This window comes from Camellia sinensis, chromosome 3 (genome assembly GCF_055761805.1).
Source record: "Camellia sinensis isolate YWXY chromosome 3, ASM5576180v1, whole genome shotgun sequence".
Classification (NCBI taxonomy): Eukaryota; Viridiplantae; Streptophyta; class Magnoliopsida; order Ericales; family Theaceae; genus Camellia; species Camellia sinensis.
This window is the reverse complement of record NC_138963.1, coordinates 55,986,429-56,004,502: the sequence shown is the minus strand read 5'-3', so window position 1 is coordinate 56,004,502 and position 18,074 is coordinate 55,986,429. Positions and strand designations below refer to the sequence as shown.

At 33.2% G+C, this 18,074-nt stretch overlaps 1 protein-coding gene across 5 annotated transcripts; it reads right to left on the bottom strand.

Annotated features, from left to right (window-relative positions):
* Positions 1 to 5,009: 5,009 nt before the first annotated feature.
* On the bottom strand, positions 5,010 to 9,334 carry LOC114289490 (putative serine/threonine-protein kinase PBL10). 5 transcript variants are annotated; one of them, XM_028233236.2, is made up of 7 exons: positions 8,965 to 9,334; positions 8,674 to 8,788; positions 7,417 to 7,742; positions 7,165 to 7,300; positions 6,941 to 7,083; positions 6,709 to 6,832; positions 5,010 to 5,891 (listed from the first exon to the last, which is right to left on the bottom strand). In XM_028233236.2, the coding sequence occupies exons 2-7, from the start codon at positions 8,723 to 8,725 to the stop codon at positions 5,452 to 5,454; spliced, it is 1,221 nt and encodes a 406-aa protein (XP_028089037.1). In that variant the 5' UTR covers positions 8,726 to 8,788; positions 8,965 to 9,334; the 3' UTR covers positions 5,010 to 5,451. The 5 variants fall into 5 exon arrangements, with proteins under 5 accessions (XP_028089037.1, XP_082775914.1, XP_082775911.1 ...); XM_082919788.1 differs by having other exon boundaries at positions 9,102 to 9,310; XM_082919785.1 differs by having other exon boundaries at positions 6,941 to 7,300.
* Between the last annotated feature and the right edge of the window lie 8,740 nt (positions 9,335 to 18,074).

Sequence of the window (18,074 nt, the reverse complement as noted above, 5' to 3'; positions counted from 1 at the left end):
GAAGACAACTTTACAAGCTTAAAGACTGCATAAAATTCTCTATTTTCATTTTCATTTGAAATGTTTGTAGCACCATTACCATCAAAGTATCAAAATGGTTCACATATATAGACATACTACTTTTAGGTGTAAAGTACATAGACTTTTTCATATATTAATATCTACATTGAAACTTTGCTTCTTAATTTATGGCTGCATGCAAGGTTACAGCTCATTCAAAAGTTAAGTTTTAATTGTTTTAGTTAGGGAAGTGAATTTCTAAATAAATTAATCAAACTAAAAAAATATTCAAATAGTAACCAACATTTTTTATTCAAATGATCTCAAATTAAGTTCCTTTTTGAATTTATAATATTTTTTTAACTCATTTTTTTTTTAGCAATCAAATACAAAATGGAATTTAAGATGAGAATAATGCCAAAATTAGAATTTTAATGCACTTTTCGTATATTCTTATATATTTGTTTAATACATTTTTTATGTATATTATCCATAAAAAAAATTAGTTTGATTAATTATCGTAACTTTTTCATTTTATCACATTTGTCTTAAAAAAAAATAGATAACAAATACATTTTTAAAAATAAATAGTTTATTTTTTTAGAAACAAACACGATAAAATGAAAATATTACGATTATCGAATCAGTTTTATTTTTTAGGGATGATTTATATTAAATGGTTTAAATTATCAAAATGAGATCTATGATAAATTTCACGAGCCTCTCAAATTCACTTGTATTGAAATATTAATATGAAAGAAGTCAAACCTTTTATTAATTCAAAATCACTTGTGGTTGTGGTTGTGGTTAGGGGTGTAAAAATGGCTCGCGATCCGGGGTGGGCCCAGGGCCGAGTCCAGCCCAAGACCCTAGGCCTAGGCTGGGTCAGGCCATCACTTTGAAGCCCGATTTGGCCTGCCTGGCCCAACTCGTGAGTTGCTCATCGGCTCGCTCAAGGCTCACACCAGAGGCCTAGTTTCATTTTTAGTAGAAAAAAATAAAAAAAATATGTTTAGGCTTGCCCAGGCCCGGCCAAGTCTGAGCCAAGTCCTAGGCCTGCTGGCCTAGTTCGAGGATCGCCGAAGGCCCAAATACCTCATGGGCCTAATTTTTTGACCCGTGAGTCGACCTAACCTGACCTGACCCGAATTTTGGTAAGGGCCCGCGCGACCCAACATGGGTTGGCCCCGAGTCGGGCCAAATTTACACCCCTAATTATGATGTACGTGGATGTACTTTGAACCTTTCATGAAGTCTTGGAGTTTTCAAATAATAAATAAAATGAGATGTTACAATCTGCACCAACAAAACGATATATATGATATGTCTTTTATAAAATTTCATAACTTAAACATAAACATTTTAACTATTTTATTACAAAAGGCATAACATTTTTCTTTTTACTGAAAAATGTTATGACAAATCCCCAAATTGTCATTACAAAAATTATAAAAATGCCATAATATTATCATCCCTAATTTAGGGTACACATTATAAATTTGCTATTCAAAATTTTACTACAAAATGTAATAACAAATATCATAAATAATCAAAACATTCATTATAAAAAATCATAACTTTTTTATGATGTACACTATTTTAAAAGCTTCCCATTGTAGATTTCTTCATTATTAAATGACTGAAAATCTAAATTAAAAAAAGAAAAAATTATAAAACCAAAAAAAGAAAGTGCAAGATTTTAAGAATTTCACCTTTTTTACTTCTTGGTTTGTCAAAAGATGGTATAAAATAAAAAATAAAAAGGAGAGGAGAATATTGCATGGAAATATGAATTTATAAAATTGACCAAAACTATCATGGAGAATGTCAAAAAAAAGTCTTAAAAATTGTTAAACTATCATGGAGAATGCTAAAAAAGTCTTAAAAATTCCTATGTGGAAAAGGAAAAAAAAAAAAAATACACATAGCTAAAAATTTGGAGAGCTAATATTATAACAATCCTGAAAAAGTAGATCTACATCTTTTAAATTAAATCAAATGCATGCAAAAAATTCACATATTTTTTTCTTTTAACTCTTTTCATTTCACTTTCCAATATCATTTTTTTTTCTTCTAATCAAATAGGCCCTTACGCATAGTTTGGATATTGGATTTATAAATAAATTTATGAAGCTAAAAGGTGAGAATAGAAAATGAATAAAATTTTAACTTTTACTTTATTGAAAAAAATAATTATAGAATTGATAACTGAATTGGATTGAATCATTTTTTTACATATTCAATTCATTTAATAATCAGATTAAATAGATTCGAATTATTGGATCGAATTTTTTTAAAACAGAGTTGAATTTTCGGATTGGATCAAATTAATTCCAATTCATTGATAAATGATTATTTTACTACCATGTTAAATGATACTGTAAGTAAAATAATATAATATTAAAAAAACACGCAACATTATTAACAGCGAACTGCAACGAGATATCCGAACTTGAAACTGTCGCATCAAAGTGCCGTACAGACCATGCAAACCTTGACTGAACCAGAAATGGGTTTCCATGCCTGTGGGCACGTGGTTTTAATATGTCTAATTGTTCAACACCTCTCTCTCTCTCTCTCTCTCTGGTTTTAATATGTCTAATTGTTCAACACCACTCTCTCTCTCTCTCTCTCTCTCATTGAGTATGTATTAGCAAGAAGACAACATGATGGGTGGTGTTTGGGATTTTTTTAGGAAAATTACACTTTAGTGTACATTTTAAAAAAATTTAAATTAATGATAAATTTTATAAATATTAAAATATAAAATTATATACTTTTTTATGTATTTGTAATTCATATTTTGAACCCCACTGACATGTGGTTTTTCTTGTTCGTTTTTTTTTTTTTTTTGTGATGTTTTTAAAAATATATTTTATATTTTTTTACAGTTTTGAGTTTTACTCGGTTAAACAAATTGAAAAGTAAAATCTTAAAAAAAAAAATTGAAACAAAGCACCGAGAATATAATAATAAAAAATAGTCGACGTTTTGGACTTTGTTTATGTTGTTGTTGAATTTTTTCAATATATTTTAAAAAAACTTTTTAGACTGGTGTCTACACAATATGAATTGAAAAAGTATAAAATTGATATAATTTTGCAAAAAGATCATTAAAGATAATTTAAAATATATATATATATATATATATATATATATATATATATATATAACTTTTTTAACTATATGCCAAATACTCCTAAATCAGAGAAAATTATATGAGGTCCTATGTCACTAGACTGATTTAAGTGGTTTTTTCTTGTTACACAGTCTATTTTAAAGAAAATTACAATTTAGCGGTGTTTTCATAAAATAATTACAAATTCATTAAAAATTTGACAATTTTAATTATTAATATTTATAAAATCTATCACCGATCTAAAATTATTTTAAAAAACCTAGACTAAAATATAATTTTCTTATTATTTTAAATTGAATATTTGACGACTGTGCAAAAAAGTAATTGAAGGTCTGATGATAAGGGATTGACAATGGAGTCTGCATCTATGGTTTTTCACGAGCTTTGGTAATAGGACAAAAACAAAAGACTTAGAGCTTTAGTTAAAAGACAACCCTCTCGGTTCTCTAATAATACGAAAATATTTCAAAATACATAATTACAAAATCAAACACAATTCTCTCGCTTACTTGATGCAAGTCCACACCCATATTATAAGGTTATGTTTGCTTCTATAATTTATAGTTTATGTATAAGTAAAATAATTGTTTACATACCCCATTGCTGCTAGTTAGCACTGCCAACCCATCTTTAAGAGCATTTTAATGGAATAATTAAATTTGTGTTGAAATATGTGGTGAGGAAGGACAAAATTTAATCTTTACAGCCAAGCAGCTAAAACAAAACTCAGTTGAGAGGATGACAAACACATCACTAAGCAGAAGGTGGGTGTTTTGCTAAATTCAAAAGAGACAATTCCTATATAATGGGGGGCCAGAATTGTTTGGACAAAAAGTCTTCCAAGGTGGGCAAAGCATATGGGAACAGTGCTGCGGACCCAACTAAGCATTTGGAGGGACCTCAAACATAGCAAATGCAATTCAAAGGGAATAGAGTTATATATCCACATGCCTCCCTCCCACCTTCTTTGTCCTTACAAGTTGATCGAGAAATTATTATTATTATTATTGTTTTTTGACATCTCTCATGGCCTCCTTCAACAATTGTGGATGGCTTTGGACATTTTTTGGTTCAACACTAGATTATACAAACATATGAGTCTTTGTAGATACAATAATAGTGCTTTCAAGAATACAAAATTGTATTATCATTTCACTTGAAACAAAATTTTTATAACTAAAATGGGCATTGAGAAATTTCAATTTCGTCATATTAGTCATCATTTCCTAATTGAAATGGACATATCATTCTTTTCATAAATGCTTATAAGAAAATTTTTGCAATTCGTTTCCTAATTGAAATGGACATATCATTCTTTTCATAAATGCTTATAACAATTTTTTTGCAATTCAGAAGGGTATTAAGAAATTTCAATTTCATCTTATTGGTTATCATGTCCTAGCCTAAATGGACGTTTCATTCATTGCACAAAAGTTTGTAAGAAAATTCTTGCAGTTAAGAAAGCTATTGAGAAATTTCAATTTCATCTTATTAGTCCTCATTTCCTAGTCCAAAATGGACAAGTCACTCTTGGTTATTCTTTCCACTAATGCCTATAAGAAAATTCTTACAGTTCAGAAGGGTATTGAGAAATTTCAATTTAAATCTTATTACCATCATTTCCTAGTTAAAATGGACATACCATCCTTTTCACAAATTGCTCAAGTTTAAACAGAAGATATTCTCCTCAAGCTCAATTACTTTTATGGGCAGAAGGATTCTCCCCCATGAAAGTTTGATGTTAAAAGCATATCAAAGGCAAGAATAATTTCCTCCCCACTACTATTTATCTTTTCTTTCCCATTTTCTCTTTCCATTGTTCCACTTGTGATACCCATAAGATGTTAATCAGCCACCAAAAATCCAGATATAAAACGATCAAACAAATTACTTTCCCTTTTTCAAAATTAAGAGAGCGAGAGAGCATATGTGCCATATTACAAACAAATAGATACAAGTGAAAGAAAACAGACAAACTCACTTACTTCAGAGACTTTGGTTGCGGGGAGGAAATTCTAGGAGGAAGAAGAGCTAACTTCACTTATGCAAGAGTACTTGCATCCCTACTCTCTTTACCAACACTACGGTAGTCCAAGGAGACAAAAGCCAAACGGGTAATTCCTCACGTGTTACAAGCTCACCTAGAGACCTAGTCAACAGAACGTATGATTTCAAATACATTAACCAAAAACAACTGTACAGTCATTGAACATATACGTGTAAATATCGAGTCCCCAAATCACTGCCAAACCATTTGCATCATCGACCTTTCAATGAAATGAAAATCAGCTTTTGTCAAAGGTTCATTTGATTCATTTTGTAAAGAGTGGGGAAGCAGATGGCCTGGGATAAGCAGCTGCAATGTTTGCATTGCTAGCATCTCCTGCGCTTCGTCTCCGAGGCCTTCGTGCACTGCTTGGATCGCTGCGAGCATTTCCTGTTTCCTTCAAATCACGAAGTTGTTCCAATTCTTTCACCACCTCATCCATGTTTGGCCTGAATTTGGATTCTGTTGACAGGCATCGCAATGCGAGGTTCGCTGCCTTATAGGCTATATCCAACGAGTACTGGCCTTCGAGACGGTTGTCGAGGATGCGAAAGATTTTACGTTTGCTGGCCAGGTAGGGTTTGGCCCATTCCACCAGGTTGTGTTCACCGGATGGTCTGTTCTTGTCCACAGCTCTTCGGCCAGATAACATTTCAAGGAGCACAACTCCGAAACTATAAACATCACTCCTGGCAGTCAAATGACCTAGAATAGGTGAAAAAAGTTGAATGAATACCTAACAAAAGAAAAATATACAACAAATACATGGAAACCATGAATGGACATTTATAGCAGATAGAAGGTTTGAAATGAATGGTCTTTTAAAGTGGAATCGGAGAAGCTAATTAGAGAAATTATGTCAGTTAAGTCAACAGTGTTTTGCCAAAGGCATCACTCCCTATCAAGTTCAGTCCCCAAGCAAAAACATCGAGGTCCAAAAACACAGTCGAAGAGAGAAGTGGCATTGATCCACTACTCTCACTTTACTCTGCCCTAACTTCATCTTTTTAGGGCCATTTTGGGCATGTGTGCATAGGGCACAAAGTCAGGAACTGGTGGACCTTTACCCTATAATCTCACATGCACAAAATAAGAAAATCTTCTTGCAAGTAACATGGAAGAAAACTAGTTTAGTTGTAGTGTGCTGGTGCTTTACTCTTATAATAGAAAGTAAAGGCTCTTCTCATGTTCCATGAATCTACAACTCTGTCTTTTGATCTGCTTTGTCTGAAAATATGTTTGATTTACTATTTCCACAGAAAAGACTGGTTGAATTAGGTTGATGGCTAGCTTACAAACTTAAATCGCCAAATATGTTGGAGGGTGTACTGTAATAAGGAGGGTATTCTGATATGAACTGATAAATGGTCCATATCAGTGTCCCTTTTGGATTCAAAAAATGAAAGATTTTCAGAGGGTAAGCAAGGTGGGTCATAAGAAAAGAGAAACATGAGTCGGAAACACCATATATGGAGATCTTTAAATAATAATAAAAAAAAGCCACATGTATTGAGAATCATACCAGTTGCTAGATATTCTGGAGCTGCATATCCATAGGTTCCCATGACCCTTGTGGAGACATGGCTCTTGTCACCTGTCGGCCCATCCTTGGCCAACCCAAAATCAGAGAGCTTTGCATTGTAATTCTGACAATATATGATAAAAAGTTGTATCAGAACAGTGCGCGATGATAAATAAGCTTTCCGGAATTGGAAAAATGCATGGTAGCAAAAGTTTGCTCCACAGATACATACTGAATCAAGCAATATATTAGAAGTTTTGAAATCCCGATATATGACTTTTGTTTCAGCACTGTGAAGAAAAGCAAGCCCCTTTGCAGCACCAATTGCAACCCTTAAACGAAGGTTCCAAGAAAGAGGTTGGAAGTAAGAACCTCCTGTTATACAACAATTTGATGTCTCATTACAAAAATTTTCATATAGAAAAAAAAAATGGTTTAGAATTCCAAAGAACTCACTCCTGAACAAATGATTTTCCAAGCTGCCCCTAGGCATGAATTCATACACCAGAAGCCGGTGCTCATCCTCCAAACAATAGCCAATGAGTTTCACAAGGTGAGGATGATAAAACTGCCCCAAATAATTCACTTCCGCCTTCAAGACCAATATACGACAGATAAAGAAACATGCATATCAGAGTGGCATACATGAGAAAAACAAGCTGACATGAATAAATATAATTCTAATTGGCAGCAAAAAAATAAACTCACCAACCACTCCTTGTGACCTTGGAAACCTTCTTGGTTAAGCCTTTTCACAGCAATGATTATGCCTGTCCCTGGCTTTGAAGCCGTAAAAGAGTTCTCATCGATCCAACCTTTGAAAACTGAACCAAAACCACCTTCTCCTAACACACTATCCGGGCGGAAGTTCCTTGTGGCCATTTTAAGATCAGAAAAACTAAAGCTCTTCAAATTAGTAGACTGCAAGATTTCGCCCTCACTTCGAGGAGTCGGAGGCACAGAAACCGCCGAGCCTTTACTGACCGAACCACTTAGATCAGTCCCCTCTGTGCTAACATGTTTTGAACTCACCCCTGGACAAACCAATGTATGTCAGCTCTCTTGGTGACATTTGAATTACAATTGCCTCTATCAAGGGCATCTCTAATCCTTCACCAATAATTTGATGGATGACGAGATAAAAGTGAGCTCCAAACATATCATCAAACTAGTATCAAACCAAGGGATAGGCCAAATATTCACCAAATTAAAGATAAACCAAATCTTTCACCAAATTTCTAACTTAATATTTTTACTCAAATTTGAAGAAATGATAAAAAGAAAGGATTGGAGATGATTTTGTTTCATAAAAAATGGTTAAACAGGTTTCTAGGATAAAAAAGTTAAGGACTGGAGTGTTCCATACCAGATCAAGCATTTAAGCAAATTTTCACTGAAAATTGATGGGGGGAAAAACAAAAGAGAGGGTAAGGATTGGAGATGCTCTTATACACTTAAAAATAAATAAAAATAAAAAACTTCGCAAATTTGTAAAAAAATGAATGTGTAGGTTAAGAATCTCAGCTGGAAATGTTAAGAGAAAACAGAAAAGTAACATTATAAGGCTTCATCACCACACAACCGATCTTGTTATATCTCAATTCTCAAACAAATCAACAATTTAAATCTAACCATACCAAAACCCAACTCAACATTTCAAAATTAATAGGAAAAAGAAATCAAGAAAAATTGCCAGAAAAACGAAACAGAGACACCCAAACGAATTAAATTGTCACAACAACAAAATCAACAATTTAAACCTAACCATACCAAAACCCAACTCAACAACTCAAAATCAATAGGAAAAATACAAATAAAGAAAAATTGCCAGAAAAACGAAACAGAGGCACCCAAACAAATTAAACTGTCAGAACAACAAAATCAAGCAAATATTAGTATTTATCATATATATATATATACATATATATATGGATTATAGTAGGAAAGTGAGAAGTTTGTGAGTACCTGTGTGACAGGGGCTCTCAGCTTTGATACGAGCACTTAAGCAAATCCCCATTTGGTATGGAACCAAGCCAACAAAACGAAAAAACCCCTTTGGTTTCTTGATTCCGCCAGACCTCTGAATCAAAGATTAGGGTTTTCAGCTAAAAAGAAGTTCAAAAAAAGTAGCCAACAAAAGCAGATCTAGGTTGCCAAAAAGAAAACAAAAATATTTTTTGGAAAAGAAAACTAGCTTTGCTTCTTGTATAAAAAGCTGATGGATTTTAAAAGGGTAAACAAACAAAGAAAACCCACCTCTTATTCTGTGAGCCAGACACTGAATTACAGTATGGGCAAAGAGAAGAAAGCAGACAAAGAGAGAGAGATGGGTTTTCTGTTGTTTTGTAGCTTTCACTGGACACACAGAAAGAGGGAGACTAGAGAGAGTTGACCTATCTATAGCTTCAGCTTGGATTCCTCATTACTAGTGGATTGTTGCAAGTTGAGAGAGAGAGAGAGAGAAATAATGGAAGGGTTGGTCCCGCACCAACCTCTTAACGTTAGTCTGGGTTTGTTTCTCTCTCTAAAAAGACACGCACACACACTCTCTCTCTAAAAGAAAAGACTGGTGGTGTCGTGTAGAGTATATGGACTTGGAACCGAGGAGGAAGGAGGAGATGAGTTTGTGGAAAAGGCGGCATCTCAGCCGTATTATGGGTCGGGTCCTCGGGTCGTCCATTTACTGGCAAATTGTAAGGAGTGTTTGATAAAATTTTAAAATTATGATTTGAGAATAGAGTTATATTTTGAACTTGTTAATTTTAAAATTATAATTTAAAAAATAAAAATTTGTTTAGTTTTGAATTTTGAAAAAAAAAATTTGAATTGAATTTTGAATTTTTGATATGACATATAAAATAAGAAAAATTGTTTGATTATGAGTTTTGAAAAGAGTTTTTAAAACTTAATTGTAAAATTTATAACTCATAACCAAATACCTAACTCAAAACTCTATTGAAAATTCTATTCAAAACTCATAACCAAACTTTTTTAAAATCCTATTCAAAAAATAATTTGTTATTTTGGTATAAAAATAATTTTTATATTTAAAAAATATTAAAAGCAAATATAATTTTTTTTTTCTAAATAAAAAGTGGTGATTGGAAATTGTAAAAAAAAAAAAAAAAAAAAAAAAAGAGTGCATTGTTCCAGTCAACCGACTGAACGATCAGGTAGATCAAAAATTCAAAAATTATTTACTTTACCAAACATATTTTTAAAATGTATTTTAAAACTGATTTACAATTATGATTTAAAAATTCAAATCAAACATAATATTAAAATGTAAGGGTGGGATAAATACATGCCTTGCTTAAAATCCCTTCTCCTCAAAACCTAAATAAGAGAAATGATTCAGTGTTCTAAAATGGGGTATTAAAGCCAGCTCTAGTGAGTTGGCAATGCAAGAAAACAAAAATAAAAAAATAAAAACAAAATAAAAACAAAATAAAGGCTAAACTATCACATTAGTGGTGGGATCCACATAAGGTCATATCATTAGTGGTGTTGAATTAGTGATATGAAGCATTTTTTCCTAAATAAACATGATCTTGATTACAATTTTTTAATTGATGATAAAATAGGTGTCACTTCATGAATGGTGTGGAGGATACATTGGGAGTGTTTGGCAAAGATTATTTTTTAGCTTTTTGGATTAAAATTTACAAAAAGATAAAATAGATTAAAATAATTAATAAGACAAAATGTCACATCAAATTCACAATCATTATACTTTTTCTCTCATAAACATCACATCTAACTAAAAAAAATTCGACTATCTTTTCAAACAAAATTTTTTTAGTCTATTAAAATAGTCAAAAACTAAAATAATTTACTAAAATAGTAACTTCCCAAACACTCACATTATTCTTCTTGCTATGGATAATATATAAGAAGTTGGAATGGCTAAGACCCAGGAAAAGGGCGCTGGTTTTCGCTCTGGCAATTTTCAGTATTTCTCCGATAACTTTTTAGCGACTTTTGGTAAGATGTAAAAACACTTTCAAAGTATAAATATAGAATTTTTTTTTATGCCCTGAAAGATGGGTTTGAGAGCTTCTCTTTCAATTTCTAACATATTTTTAGATTTTTAACACTTACAATGGTCCCATTTTCTTTCAATTCTCCACCTTCACTATTATGGACATTGTCTTGTTTAACTTTGGCTTCCCACGGTGACCAATCTACAACAAGGCAGCAGCAATAGTAGAGATGACAACGATGGCAACAAGAATGCTGAGATTTTTTTAAATGTAAATCTTATTTTTCAAACCACATCTATGTTGTGGGTTCAGTAAATTTTTATTATGATTTAGTCCTTGGTGTATTATTATTATTATTATTATTATTATTATGTATGATGTTAACTTTATTTTAATATAAGTGATTTATAACTTTTCTATAAAAGAAAGAAAGAAAAAAAGTTAGAATATTACTTTTTAAGTTTATGTTTTTTGATTCTTGACGTGCCCATACAATATGTCACACAATCAACCATCAACCATTTAAAATACCATAATTTCGGTGAACCTAAATAAAATAGGATGCTTAATCCATAAATTTAAATTTAGATTTCTTTTGACGAAAAGTCTACACTCTAAACTATTAAATCTATAAAGACATACTTCTGTAAAATGATAAAACTATCCATATATATACATATCGTATACACCTCTCTATTTTTTGTTCGATCTGTTTGGTGTTCAATGTTGGAGAAAAAACTTGACTCTTCAAGTAATCTCCAAAAGCTGCCTGAAGATGAAATAAGAGATTGAATAAACAACCATGAAGCTTCCTTGAAGCTTACCAACTTAGAAACTTAGAAGGTAAGAAACTGAATTCAAATTTACAGCTATAAATTCACACATGGTTGATACACTGATTAGAAACCTATAAATAAATTGTTAGGTTGTTGTTATAGATTTCAATCAATCAATCAATAAATCAAGTAACCTATAAGAGGTTTGAGAGATAGAAAGATAAGAGATAAAATCCATAGATTGTATTTGTTTGAAAATAATTTTATTCATTTGTTTGTGTGTGAGACATCATAAATTCCATTCAAAATATATAGAAGCCCAACATCAATGATACCAGAGCCTAGGAAGATGAATTTCTGCAAAAAAACAGAGGCAGAGTAGAGTAATTTTCAGAATTTTCCAAAAATAAAATTTGTCGAAATCAACTTTTGATCATACCTGCTTGAAGGTCTCATCGAGACGATCATATAGGAAAACACCGCATCAAAAACCGTGCACCGAGGAGGCCTTACGTGCCCCAAGCGCCGAGCACTGCTGTAACCACGCTCAGGCCATGCGCCCCATGCACTCTAGAGGAAGACAACGCGTGAAAGTGAACGTCATCTACTTGACGTCAGCAAGTGCCACACGTACGCCAAACCGAGTCGCAAGTTGACGCGTAAGCTGAGCCAAGCCAAGCCAAGCTGCGCATCTACCGAGCCATTAACGTTATCTGATTTCAACCTGATGCACGAAATTAAAAAATTAGCCGGTGCTTTGTGGCCCACAGTGTTTCTAGCAGATCTAAATCGTAAAATTTATTTTGGCTATATCTAAGTCATCTGGAGTTCAATCACAACTATCCAATAGTGTTTTCTAGCTATTTGGACCATTTCGGACTCACCCGAATGGTCGGATTTTGAAAATTCTAAAAATATTTGAAGATTAAAGCAAGCTATTCGATGGGATCCACAGAAAACTTCTTCTAACATCAATTTCCAAAATTAGCAAAGGCAATTATGAGTATTGGAATATATAGATGAAGGTACTCTTGTCATTCCAAGATTTGTGGGATTCAATGGAGCATGAATATAATGAACTAGCATCCAAAGAAAATGAAGAAAATTTGACAGAAGCCCAAAAGACCGCACTTAAAGATGCAAAGACAAAAGACAAGAAAGCCTTATATTTGATATATTAAGGCATAGGTCTAACTACTTTTGAAAAGATCTCCACTGCAAGCGAATCAAAAGAAACAAGGAAACTTTTCAAAAGGCAAACATAAGAATTAAGAAAACCATAAGGATTCGACTCCAAGTCTTACGAGGAGATTTCAAATTATTGCAAATAAAGGACAATGAGTCAATTTCTAAATATTTTACTAGAACTTTGACTATATATTGTTAACCAAATTAAAATACTTGGTGACAAGATTGAAGAAATTTGGATTATTGAAAAGATACTTAGATCATTTAGTTCAAAGTTTGAACATGTGATTGTTGCCATTGAAGAATCAAAGGATTTTAACAACTTGACAATCGATGAATTGCAAGCATCGTTAGAAATTCACGAGCAAAGAATTAATAACAAAACTGCACGAAGTTCGCTTGAGCAAGCACTCCAAACAAAGCTTTCGATAAAAGGAAGAAGGAAAACCTCAAATCAACGAGGAAGAGAAAGAGGAAGATATTCCTAATACAATAGTACAAGACATCCACAACAACAATGTCCACAATAACAATAGGATTATGAAGATCGCCGACCACCAACAACAAACAGTCAAAGAGGTCAAGGAAAAATTTGGACATTATGCTATGGAATGTTGTATCGATATACCAACAATGAAGAAAGATAAGTCAATTATGGTGAAGTTAAACAAGATTTCACTATGTTACTGACATAATGATTGCGGTGAAGCAAATCAAAACAGCTTATGGTACCTTGATTCTGATGCTAGCAATCATATGTACAGTAAAAGAGAATTGTTCACAACACTCGACAAAAGTCAGCAAGGAGAAGTCACTTTTGGAGATTCAACAAAGAAACCCATGAAAGGCAAAGGGTCTATCGACATTAAGTTGAAGAATGGAGAACAACAAGATATCGTCAATGTTTATTATGTGCCAGATTTAAAGATTAACATTCTAAGTTTGGGTTAGTTACTTGAGAAAGGCTACAATATCTAAACAAAAGAGTTGGGATTATCCATCTGTAATCAACACAACAGATTGATTACGCACGTAGACATGACCAAGAATCGCATGTTTCCTCTATACAAGCTAGTAATGCTATTCAATCCAATTGTTATAAAGCCAAAATTGTAGATGACAATACATTGTGGCATCTTAGATTTGGTCACTTGAACTTTTAAGGATTGAACATTATTTCAAAGAAAAACATGGTGACAAGGTTACCATCGATCAAGCTTCTGTTAAAGAAATGCAACAGATATCTCATTAGCAAATAACACTGAAAGAGCTTTGGAGATGGAAGAATAAATTGAGCAACCCAACCTCTCTAGTTGGTCCACACAGATGTATGTGATCCAATACAACCCATGACACTTAGTGGAAACATGTACTTTCTTACTTTCACTGATGATTTTACTGGCAAGACATAGATTTATATAATGAAAGAGAAAAGTGAAATTTTTAAAAAATTTAAGGCATTCAAATCCTTAGTTGAAAAACATAGTGGATATTTTATTAAGACAATGAGATTTGATTATGGAGGTAAGTATTCCTCAAAGGAATTCGAAACATTTTGCCAAGAAAATGGGATTATTCATTAACATACTATCCTATATACACCTCAACAAAATGGTGTCTTAGAAAGAAAGAATAAAATGATCCTAAATATGGTTCATTGTATGATCAAAGAAAGAGCTATGCCAAAGGAGCTCTGAGGAGAAACTGTTGTTTATGCAATATATTTGCTCAATCGCTTTCCAACCAAGAGATTACTAAACAAGACCCCTAAAGAAGTATGGAGCTTGAGAAAGCCAAAAACTGATCATTTGAGGATTTTTGGATGCATAGCCTATGTAAAAATTTCAGATGAGAAAAGAACGAAGCTAAAAGATAAAGGCAAAACATGTTTTTTTAACGGCTATGGAGAAAGTGGATATAGGCTTTATGATCCCATCACAAAGAAAGTATTATATTCAAGAGATGTTGAATTTGATGAAGCATTAGGTTGGAATTAGCAGAGCCCAAGTCAAGAACTAGTCTCGATAATCAATAATGAAGATGATCAAGCTACTAAAATTGAAGTCTGCAATCATCTGCATTCACCTCCAGGGGGACAAGAACAAGAATGAGTACTTCACAACATAGTATGCAACAAAAAACTGCCAGCTCTTCATTAATAACAGAGAATATAGTAGGCAAGACTAGAACCATTCAAGATCTATATGATGTTACAAAAAGACTTGAAGATGATGAAGATTTAATAATGTTTTGTCTATTCTCTGGAAGTGATCCTATTCACTTTGAAGAAACACAAAGGAAAACATATGGAGATAAACCTTGAATGAGGAAATCCAAGTCATAGAAAGGAACAACACCTGGGAACTTACATCCTTACCAGAAGGACACAAAGCAATTGGTATCAAATGGGTGTATAAGACAAAAAGAAATGTTAAAGGAGATATTGAAAAATACAAAGCAAGATTGGTCATGAAAGGCTACAAGAAACAATATGGCATAGATTATGATGAAGTTTTTGCTCCAGTAGCATGTTTAGAAATAGTATAACTTTTTATCTCTTTAGCAGCCCAGAAAAAATAGAAGATTTACCAAATGGATGTCAAATCAACATTATTAAATGGTTATCTTGAAGAAGAAGTGTATGCTGAACAGTCATTAGGCTATATAAAGCCAGACCAACAAGATAAAGTATATAAGTTAAAGCAAGCACTTTCTGACTTGAAGCAAACACCACGAGCATGAAATACAAGAATCGACAGGTATTTTGTTGCTAATGGGTTTGTTAAATGTCCTTATGAACATTCCCTATACTTCAAGACAAACAAGGGAGGAGATTTGCTATTTGTTTATCTTTACGTTGATGATCTAATATTCACAAGCAACAACCTCGATATGATTTGAGATTTCAAAGCATCCGTGATACAAAAGTTCGAGATGACAAATATCAGACTCATGACATATTTCTTGGGTATAGAAGTCAAGCAAAGTAATTAAAGCATTTTTGTTTCACAAGTTAAGTATGCTAAAGAAATCATAAAAACGTTTGGCATGAAAAATTGTCACCGACAGATGGAAGTAACGATGTCCAAGTATGATGAAGGAGATAAGGTTAATCCAACGTATTTCAAAAGTCTAGTTCGAAGCCTAAGATATCTCACAGCCACACTACCTGATATATTGTTCGCAGTAGGCTTAGTTAGTCGGTATATGGAGAAACCCAAGATGCCACATCTGAAAGCAACCAAAAGAATTCTACGATACATGAAAGGTATAATAGAGTACGGATTGTTTTATTCATCTATTAAAAAGTCCAAATTAGTAGGATACTGCGACAGTGACTGGGCAGGAAATGTGGATGATCGTAAAAGTACTACCGGGTTTGTGTTTTGTCTCAGAGATACTGCTTTTACGTGGCCCTTAAAGAAACAACCAATAGTAACTCTATCAACATGTGAAGTAGAGTATGTAGCTATTGTTGCGGGAGAATGTCATGCTATCTGGTTAAGAAATTTGCTAAAAGAAGTTCAAGAACCACAACAAGAAGCCACAGAGATATACGTAGATAAAACGTCAGCAATCTAGTTAGAAAAGAATCCACTCTTTCATGATAAAAGCAAGCATATCGACACAAGATTTCATTTCATACAAGAATGCATAAGAAAAGAAAAGATCCAGTTGATACACACGAAAAGTGAAGATCAAGTTGCATACATATTTGTGAAGCTACGAAGAATGCTCGGAGTGATTCAAGTTAAGGAGAGATGTTAGAGAATAAACTTGACTCTTCAAGTAATTTCTAGAAGCTGCTTGAAGATGGAAGAATAGATTGAAGAAACACCCATAAAGCTTCTTTGAAGCTCGCTAAGTTAGAAACTTAGAAGGTAAGAAACTGAATTCAAATTCACAGCTATAAATTCACACACGGTTGATACACGGATCAGAAACCTATAAATAGATTGTTAGGTTGTTGTTATAGATATCAATCAATCAATCAATAAATCAAGAAACCCATAAGAGGTTTGAGAGATAGAGAGGTGAGAGATAAAACCCACAGATTGTATTTGTTTGAAAATAAATTTATTCATTTATTTGTGTATTTTTGTGTGAGACATCATAAATTCCATACAAAATATATAAAATCCCACCACTCTCTATAACTCCAATCCACATTGAGCCAACCGACCTCATTCTCTTTTTCTTTCGATGACTTTTGATCAAGACCGCACCATCGTCTACGGTGGACAAAACCTCAAAGAAAACGACCTCACTCTCACCATCTCCTCCTCTATTCCTCGCCCTAACAACACCTTAGAGACAACGTTGAAGAGGAAGATGACGAAACTTCCTCTTTCGTCGCTTTAGTCACCGTCGCTATCGCTGCCGTCCCTAACGATGATCTTACTACTAGCGTTGCTGATTCAAAATGTCTGCCCATTGAGCACATCACAATTGTTGTCGTAGTAGAAGAGAAAAAGCCTTTGGTTGCTTTTAGTTGTTTCGACATTTATGGACTTGTGTGGTTAAGAATGGTTCTGTCGCCTCATCTTTGTCTTTCCCTCCGCCCATTACTCTGTCTACTCCAACTCCTTCCCTTTTTTTCCATGGCCACCAATCTCTGCTAAATAGCTACCGTACAACACCGCCTCTTTCACAGCTAATCTCAGTCAACTATCTACTCTTCACAACTCTCTCTCTATTTCTCTCTCATATACTATCGCTCTAATCGTCTAGTTTGATGGCTAGTGTACTCAAAACCCTAATTGTTTAGGTGTTTTTATTTCTAGATGGGGTGCTTCTCTCAACTAATTCTCACCTTCACAACACCTTTCCGTAGAAGAACACTTCTCAAGGTCATAATCTTTGGTGACAGCAGGTGAGTTATCTCTGTGCTAGCTTTGATTTTCAATTCTAGGGTCTTCAGACATAGATTTTTGTTTAGATCTTTTGACATGTAGATTCAATACAGCTCTTCAAATTCTGTACCAAGAACGAAAGAATCAAAAGCTTTGTTCCTCTCATGGTCATGATAACAATGTGAAATGTTACTGTTGTGATTGATTTCAAAAAAAAGTATTTCACGAAAACACTTTCTTGAACGGATTATTTTGCTTTGCTTTGGATCATCCATTTTTTGTTACTGTTATGGCAATGAAAAATAAAGGAATTTTGTGAGATTGCTTTTGAAAAGTGTTTTTGGAAACTAGTTTCTTGAAAGAATTACTGTTAGTTTGCTTTGCTTTGCTTTGCTTTGGCTGATCCCTTCGTTATTGCTTAGCTGCTTTGAAATCATTGCTCATTTTTGAGAATTTGTGATGTTGAGGGACTCAGTTTCGAACATACAAGAAAAAATTTGGGCAAATAAAATTTGTACAGTTAAAAATTTAGATAAGAATTTCAATCGATAGAATTTCACACAAAT